We start from the raw sequence: 9,406 nt of genomic DNA, 5'->3' as shown, positions 1-9,406 counted from the left end.
TGAAGCAAAAACCCTGTGATAATTAAAAATGCGTAGCACCAAGCCAAACTTCTTAAAGGTCTTTCTATTTCTCTTTCCCCAGAGGAGTCTGCATTCTCCATATCAGTGTTCTCCAAACATCATGGGAGCTACATAGGCAATAACTCTATCCATGGTGGTTTAAAGTAGGCTGAGTGTGGTGGCTCACGCCTGTAATCCCAGCACATTGGGAGGCTGAGGCAGGTGGATCACTCGAGGCCAGCAGTTTGAGACCAGCCTGGCCAACATGGCGAGACCCCGTCTTTACTAAAAATACAAAAATCAGCTGGGCGTGATGGCGTGTGCCTGTAATTCCAGCTACTCAGGAGGCTGAGGCAGGAGAATGGCTTGAACCCAAGAGGTGGAAGTTGCAGTGAGCCAAGATCATGCCACTGCACTCCAGCTGGGGGGGGGGGGGGGGAAATAAATAAATAAATAAATAAATAAATAAATAAAGTGATGGGGAATAAGAAAATGCTGTTTTGGTTCAGCAATTATTTGAGAATCTACTAAGTGCCGGATTCTAGAGATGTAAAGATGACAGGTTCTTCTCCTTGTGGGAGAGAGTTAGATTGAACTTCCTGTGGAAATGCATCTTTTGAGTGGGAGACTTTGGCTGTAAGCGGGGGAGTTGAATTATCTCCCAGTAAAGGATCAGTGTCCATTGTATTTTGTAGGTATTATTTTAAATTGGGTTCTTTTAAAATTAGATTACCCCCAAAGTGTCACACAATTCTTAGATGGCTGAAATTATCACCTTTGAATTCCCTTACCATTACAAGAATATACATGGAGATAACCTGAAGGTAATTTCTCTGGTAACTGGGGGTAAAAGGGTGGGCACCTGTGTAGATAAAGAGTAGTTTTGATGGGGCAAGAAGGCCTCTCTCTCCAACCCATACCTAGGTATCCGTGTGCCAACAGTGTGGCTGCTGCTCCATTTTTGTGTCTTCTAGTCGAAGGACACACCTTGCTGGAGAATAGCACCATGCTAAAACAGGAACCAGATGCTCTAGCATCCAGGTAATCAGCAACTTAGACCAAACCCTTGGAAAGATAGAGACTTCCTGAGATTCGGGGATGCATGCTGTTTTACTGCTTCCTCAGCATTCACTTGACTAAGGCTCTCCTATATGGATGAGCTCTATGCAGCCAGGTGAAATCAATCTTAGGCTTCCTCTATCATTATGCAAATGTAGGTAATCAAGCATGACTGGCAATAACCAACTATCAGTATACAAGATGTTGCATCACTTTATTTTAATTGCATGATTTATCAGAACAACTATTAACATACAAAGTACCATTCAGTTCAGCTGCAGGTATAGGCAGTGACAAGTATCTAATTCTTAGAAGAATCACTTACTCCCACAATCTGTCCAGACACATTAATCTAAGGACAAGTTTATGAATAGCAAACGTGATTTTCACATTGCAGTGTTCTCAAGAATGTATATACAAGTGTGAGGTCCTGTTGATGGGATGTTTCCCCGAGTTCTTTCTATTGATGTGTTCATGCTCTTGACCCCGGTAGAGATAGTTCTTTCTTTCCACAGAGCAGATTTTCTTCTGTCATCCACCACTTACAATACTCTGTGAATTAGTATTACTTGTTACATTTATGAAACAGCAATATTTGGATTGTAATAGCTCTTCAATACAATTCCTTGTGTCTTCTGGTAAGTCTCTGCACTATCAGAGAGCTTTTAGTTATAATCATTTTCCTGCAACAACAGCCAAACTCAACTATTGAGTTTCAGTGTGACACACCCTCTTTGCAGCTTGCTGGGTTAACCCTTGGCTTCAAGTCCTGGTGACGTAATGAGGGTGGGGTGTATTGGCAATCAGTACATTTCCTTATCGCAATTTACAGTCATTGAAAATCATGCTGTCATTAATCCCAGTCTGACATACCTTTTCTAAAATGTTCACAGTGCAGTGTTTTTGTGGCCTAACAAAATTTTTCTCATATCATTAAAAATAAACATTTTTATAAAAAATATAACACTTTGAATGTTTACATTGACAAAACCAGTTAGAGTAACCTACACCACATGCACTATACAGTAGTAAGCACAAAATTCCACAGAATGAAACATCACAAAGTCCTGCTCAGGGTGGCTATTCCATCCAGGTGAAATAGCCGGGATTTTCAATTGCCTTTTTCAATTGTTTCTAAAGTACGTTTTGCTTAACACAAAACACACCCTAATGCAAAATAAAACTCCCCAAAAGTTTTGTTTCCAATTGCTTGTGGGGTGGGAAGCTGCCACCGAGACAGAGGCTAATCTTTTCAATCCATCCACCCTTTCTTTGCTCTACCTATGAGCTTTGATTGGAACCAATGAACCTTTTAGTAAAATGTATCCTGCTTTACAAACATGCTGAGTTACCTTTAAAAATATTTATCAACAAATTACTTGTCTTATTTTGAGTTTTCATTTAAAAAAATACACACAAAACATCTACATGTTCACATTCATTAGATCAGAGTAGCATCATTCTCAAACAGTGGGTTTTTATATGACAACTAAATATTTCATGATGACTAAATTATTTCATACAAATCTTCTTAATGTCATCTATGTACATTACATCCTGTTCATTTATAAACACATTTTGTGTGATGCTATTTTGAAACTTTGACTGTATTGCCTATAAATATTCTTCCAACCAAAGGAATGTCTATACAAAAATTTATAAGGGCTGGGCACAGTGGCTCATGCCTGTAATCCTAGCACTTTGGGAGGCTGAGGTGGGTGGATTTCTTGAGTCCAGGAGTTTGAAACCAGCCTTGGCAACATGGTAAAACCCCGTCTCTACAAAAAATACAAAAATTAGCCGGGAATGATGGTGTGTGCCTATAGTCCCAGCTATTCGGGAGGCTTGAGCCTGGGAGGTGGAGGTTGCAGTGAGCTATGATCACGCCACTGCACTCCAGCCCTGGCAACAGAGTGAGACCCTGTCTCAAAAAACAAACAAGAATTTAAAAGGGAATGTTTACCTAATGGGTGAATGACACCAGCAGTAATGAAAAATGTTATTGACCATACAACACACAAAAGTGTTTTGAAACACTAGAATTCTAAATGAGTGGCCTGTTCCGGGGCTGACGCTCTTGTCCTGAACATTACTATCTCTTCTGAGTTTTCTGTGATCAAGAAGCCCTCAAAATTCCCTGCTTCAGTTTCCCATATGAAATCAAGTGGCACCTGATTTTTAAAAAATTCAACCCAGAATTCAAGTTTTGGACTCCAATATGACAGGAGTGTTGTCACGGCTGCAGGCCATTGGTCCGTGGCCTGTGGGACCAAGCCTCTGGTTCTGATGCTCTGTCAGATAAGAAATTCCTTAGAATCCAGTAATTTAAATAACAATACAAGTCCTGTAATAGTGCAATTTTGGCAAGAGCAAAGAATATCGATGGTCTTTTAAAGGTCAGGCAGTGAAAAAACCATTGGACAAAGTGTGGACTGTTGCTTTGACATAGTACTAGCACTATGATGTCTCCCAGAAGGAGGCTGGTCGTGTGTCCACCTCATTATCAGCGTTATCTTCTGATGACAACAGAGAAGGATATGGAGCAACACATTTTACATTCACATAAGTAGCGTTCACATGGACATAGTGCTCCCCAATGAAAGTAGAGAAGATCGCTGATATCCGGGACACCAGTTCAGAAAAGGATGGGCGCATTTCGGCTTTAGGGTGCCAGCATTTTAGCATTACTTCATATCTGTTCCAAAAAGAAAGACATGCTGTAAGAGACCCTTTGAAGGCAGGCATTTCTGTAAAAGTAAAGAACGTAAGAGGTACAGAAAGACTACTTACAAGGGGTCTGGGCAGTATTCGGGTTGTAGGAGCCTTCTCCCTTGCAACAAGTAAACAGTTATATCAAAGGTGTTCACGTCAGGATAAGGTGGGGCTCCCCTTGTCATCAGCTCCCAGAGGAGCACGCCAAAGGACCACTAGTAAAACAAGAAACAGGACAGTCCAGGTGAGAGATATGACCATACAAATATGAAAGGAAATCAGTAGGTCTTGGTAACTAAACTTGGCTTTGCATACTCAATACGGTTTCTGTTTTGGGCAACAATTTTTTTAAAGGCAATTATTAAGCTATGCATTTCATGACTTGTTTAAACAGGTAAGGTTTAGATTGTAAGTAAACGTAAAGTTTTCTAAAAGAATATCTGGAGTCTACATGATGATGAAGATTCCATCTGTAGTTGGTAGAATACCTCTTCCAAATTCTCTCCCGCTGTGTCAAAGCACTAACATGTTTCTATCCTTTTCTTTTCCAATAGCTTCACTACAATTTTACATTACTTGTAAAAGAAGAAGAAAGCCTCCCAAAATTTAAATTTGTGTGGTTTCAAACTGAACATAAATACCCTTTAAGAAATGTAACCACATTGAAAGGTTCATATTAAATGGGAAGATCTAAATCAGCATAAGTAAAAATACATATTAAAAATCAGAAATAATAAAACTGCAAGGCAACAAGTCTCTCTATTGAAAATTAATTTCAATAAAACTGTCACATGAAGATGTTAAAGTACTAGATTCTTATAAAATAGCCATATCAGTACTATATAGGAAGATCACAGGGACACGGAGAGGTTAAGTGACTTGCTAAAAATTCCCCAATATATCTGAGTCCACACTGGGATAAACATTTAAGAGTTCCCGACCCTTAGGTCTTGTTTGGTCTACTGAACTTCAATAAACATGCAATTTCTTGATTTAAAACACTGTGCTCAGGATAGACCAGGTCATAGATATTATCTCCCCCCGGACATGTGCTCATGCAAGAATGACACGAGGAGAATCAGCATGGGCAGAGGCCGCCCCTGTGGACAGGACCCAGGGGGGCAGTTCTTGCCCAGCAACACTTCCGGGCCACTCTAAGAGTAGGAAGCATAAGGAGGAAGAAATGAAGGAAGCTTGGAGCAGAAGAAAAATCCACACCAGACAGCTGGAGTAGGAAGACATAAAACTGAGAGGCAAGTGTAGCTTGTAGTACCCAGCAAGAAGGAGAATAAAGCCTGCCTTTGAACACTGCAGCTGAAAGAAAGAAATGAGGTAGATGCTGTAATTGCTGATACAAATTACCATTAATGACTTCTTTGCCCAAGTTCGAGAACCCTTGATGGCTGCTGACTGCCTTGATCCCAACAGAAAACTCAAACCCCTTGCCAGGAGGGAGCTACAGAACTTTGCTGTCTAATTCAGCTTTGCAAAATGGAAGTTTTCAAAGTCCGAAAACCTTAACAATCAATAGTCACTTCTGACAACATCATCGTGTTAACTTTGAAGCCCCAGAATATGCATTAATATTTAAAATCAATTTAACAAGTATCAATTGACCCTTGATCACATACGAGTAGGTTACTATTCAAGTTACTAGATAGGTCCCAGGGCTGAATGAACAGGGTTAAGAGAATTGTGCAGATAACTGTCACACAGGACAATAAGATAACAGCTGTAATATAGAGCAGTAATATCAAAGAGATACAAAGGTTGCCAAAAGTCAAAGAGATAATAGTAGGGTACTGAGAAAGGCTGCAGGAAGAGAGTGACAGTAAGGTGGGTCTTGAGGAACAGGGAGACTTTGTTTTATAGGTGCAGGTAATATGAGGGCAGAGACAGAGTTTTGGGTGGAGCGGTTGGGGCCAGGAGTAACAGTACACATGTGTTCTTTCTTTCTTTTCTTGTCTTTCTTTCTTTTTCTCTTTCTTTCTTTCTTCTTCTTTTTCTTTCTTTCCTTCCTTCCTTCTTTCTTTCTTTTCCTTCCTTCCTTCTTTCTTTCTCTCTTTCTTTCTCTCTTTCTTTCTTTCTCTCTTTCTTTCTTTCTCTTTCTTTCTTTCTCTCTTTCCTTCTTTCTTTCTTTCTTTCTTTCTTTCCTTCTTTCTTTCTTTCTTTTTTGAGATGGAGTTTCGCTCTTTCGCCCAGGCTGGAGTGAAGCAGCGCAATCTTGGTGCGCTGCAACCTCTTCCTCCCAGGTTGGAGTGATTCTCCTGCCTCAGCCTCCTGAGTAGCTGGGATTATAGGCACCTGCCACCATGCCCGGCTAATTTTTGTATATTTAGTAGAGACGGGGTTTCGCCATGTTGGCCAGGCTGGTCTCTAACTCCTGACCTCAGGTGATCCACCCTCCTCGGCCTCCCAAAGTGCTAGGATTACAGGCATGAGCCACCGCGCCTGGCTGCATATGTGTTCTTATTAAACCATAAGTATAATAGTTCATGTTGCTTGACATGTTGGAGTAGGGGAAGAGATTAGGGACCCATAAGATTGAAATGGGTCTGTGCTGTGGAGGTTTTTAAATGTTGAAAGTGGGTTAGACAGGGCGGGACAAGGTGGTTCACATCTGTAATCCCAGCACTTTAGGAGGCCGAGGTGGGCAGATCACTTGAGGTCAGGAGTTCGGGACCAGCCTGGCCAACATGGTGAAACCCTGTCTCTACTAAAAATACAAAAATTAGCCAGGCATGGTGGTGTGCACCTGTAATCCCAGCTACTTGGGAGGCTGAAGCAGGACAATCGCTTGAACCTGGGAGGTGGAAGTTGCAGTGAGCTGAGATCGCACCCCTGCACTCCAGCTTGGGCGACAGAGTGAGACTCTGTCTCCAAAAAAAAAAAAAAAAGTGCGTTAGACTGAAATCAATGGGACATGGCTGAGTTGTGCTCAGGGAGATGGCATCTGTAAGCACCATGCTTAGAACAGAAAGGAGAAGTTGATTCACAATATGGAGGCCAGTTAGGAGGTTTCTGAATAAGAATAGGTGAGGGACACTACTCCATACCTACAACATGGAAGCCTATGAGGCTTTACTCTGGAATTAGGGTGGTGAAAGAGTGTATTTGTCATATAATGATTCATGCATAGGCATTATATCCTTTACAAAACATCTTATTTAATCCTTATAATGGATTGTACTTGGTTACAACCCTGTAATGTAATTGGTTTTATTTTAGGATGAGGAAGTCAAAGTTCTGTGATCAGGTCTCCCTATCTGACAGTCTAGGCTACATATAGATTTGTCTGGAGACAAAGTCCCATAAAAGGTGGATGGAGTTGGGTAATTTTCCAAGGAATGAAAGGACATGGGCAATAACTGGGTATCAGAAGATAGCTGGAGGACTCATGGGACAGGGGTAAGAGGAAGAAGGTTTCCAGGAAGAGCATTGTATTATCTGCACTCCACACTCCCCTGAACGCATTGTGGGGCTGACAGCAGGGTGAGGGGAGGGACAGTGAAAGAGGAGGTGATGCTGATTAGGATGATGACCAAGAAGAGAGAAGCTGGAGTGTGTGTGTGTGTGTGTGTGTGTGTGTCGGTTGGGGGTGGGGCAGGGGTGAGGGGAGGGAGGTGTACAATTCATGTGCATTAGGAAACAAGTCAGTTTTAGTTTCAAGCCATGAGAGCGCTATCATCCATGCTTACTGTATGGCATTGGTCAAGCCATTTTGAACATCTGAGCACCAGCAATAAGCTCATCTGGAGAATATCTGGCCTAACTTTACTGAAGGTGATGATCAAAGAAATGATTAAATGCGAAAGATGGTTGTAAGCTATGAAAAGTGATAGAGAGGGTTGCTGCTGAGGTAAGTAAGCAAGGAATGATGATAGGCAAATCTGACCATCCAAGAGTAGATGCATGGAGATACGACATCGACACCAGGATTGATAAAAGAATAAAAAAAAGAATAAATTGATAAAGGTTTATTAATTGATAAACTGATAAAATTTTCAACAAAATCAAACGCTTTTGCTTTTTGAAGGATACCATTAAATAAACGAAAAGGTAATCCACAGACTAGAAAAATGCATTTGTGGGCTAGGCGTGGTGGCTCATGCCTGTAATCCCAGCACTTTGGGAGGCCAAGGCAGGCGGATCACTTGAAGTCAGGAGCCTGGCCAACATGGTGAAACCCTGTCTCTACTAAAAATACAAAAATTAGCTGGGCATGGTGGCTTATGCCTGCAATCCCAGCTACTGGCGAGGCTGAGGTACAAGAATCACTTGAACCCAAGAAGCAGAGGTAGCAGTGAGCCAAGATTGCACCACTGCACTCCAGGCTGGGTGACAGAGTGAGACTTCGTCCCAGAAGAAAAAAAAATGCATTGGCAAAAGTGTATCGCATAAGATATGCTTGTATCCAGAATATACAGAGAACTCGAACAATTCAATAATAAGAAACAAAAACAAGCCAATAAAATAACCCCTAACTAAATTAAGTATTAACAAATACATAGGCAAAAGATTTGAGTAGACACTTTACTAAAGGTGATATAAGGATGGCAAATAAGCTCATGAAAAGAGGCTCGACATCACTAGCCATTAGGGAAATAAACATTAAAAAGAAAATGAGACACCACTACAACCAATTAGAATGACTAACAATCAGAAAACTGACAATGTCAAGTGCGGGAGAGGATGCTGAAAAACTGGAACTCTTATGGATCGCTGGTGGGGACATAAAATGATACAGCCATTTTGAAAAATAGTTAGTTGGCAGTTTCTCATAAAGTTGAATGTACACTTACCTTACAACCCAGTTAGTTACTCTTACACCTAGATATTCACCCAAGAGAAATAAAAATTACGTTCACAGAAAAACCTTCAAGCAAATGTCATAGCCATTACAATTATGTATAAGTAATTGCCTGAAACTGGAAAGAACTCAAATGTTCTTTATTATTATTATTTTTGAGACGGGTCTCACTCTGTCATCCAGGCTGGAGTGCAGTGGCATGATCTCAGCTCACTGCAACCTAAGCCATCCAGGGTTCAAGCGACTGTCCCGCCGCAGCCTCCTGAATAGTTGGGATTACAGGCATGTGCCACCACTCCCGGCTAATTTTTTGTATTTTTAGTGGAGATGGGGTTTTACCATGTTGGCTAGGCTGGTCTCGAACTCCTAACATCAAGTGATCTGCCCTCCTCGGCCTCCCAACGTGCTAGGATTACAGGCATGAGCCAACTCTCCTGGCCCCAAATGTTCTTTAGCTGGTGAATGGATAAATAAAACGTGGCACATCTGTACAATGGAATACTACCCAAAAACAAAAAGGGATGAACTAGTCTGCTGTGGAAAACAGTAGAGAGGTCCCCAAAAAATTGAAAATAAAATTACCATATGATCCAGCAATCCTATTTCTGTGTGTATATACAAAAGAATTGAAAAAAAGGATCTCAAAGAGAATTTTTACATCCATGGCCACTGCAGCACTATTCACAATAGCCAAGAGGTATAAGAAACCTAAATGTCCATTGACAGATGAGCGGATAAAGAAAATGTGGCATATATATACGATGGAATATTATTCTGCCTTTAAAAAGAAGGAAATCTTGTCATATACCACAACATGGATGAAGA

The 9,406-nt window shown here is 41.1% G+C and overlaps 1 protein-coding gene across 1 annotated transcript in view; it reads right to left on the bottom strand.

The window, feature by feature from the left end:
* Nucleotides 1-1,268: 1,268 nt before the first annotated feature.
* MET (MET proto-oncogene, receptor tyrosine kinase) overlaps nucleotides 1,269-9,406 on the bottom strand; it is a 124,265-nt gene continuing 116,127 nt past the window's right edge. Inside the window, exons 20-21 of the mRNA XM_032761521.2 lie at nucleotides 3,850-3,986; nucleotides 1,269-3,754 (exon numbers count right to left, since the gene is read on the bottom strand). Of these exons, the coding sequence (XP_032617412.1) occupies nucleotides 3,517-3,754; nucleotides 3,850-3,986 (375 nt within the window). The 3' untranslated portion in view covers nucleotides 1,269-3,516. The remainder of the gene's footprint in view (nucleotides 3,755-3,849; nucleotides 3,987-9,406) is intronic.

The sequence above is a fragment of the Hylobates moloch genome, unplaced genomic scaffold (genome assembly GCF_009828535.3).
Source record: "Hylobates moloch isolate HMO894 unplaced genomic scaffold, HMol_V3 SCAFFOLD_1, whole genome shotgun sequence".
Taxonomy (NCBI): Eukaryota; Metazoa; Chordata; class Mammalia; order Primates; family Hylobatidae; genus Hylobates; species Hylobates moloch.
Note: the sequence above shows the minus strand (reverse complement) of the source record. Positions and strands in the feature narration are given on the sequence as shown.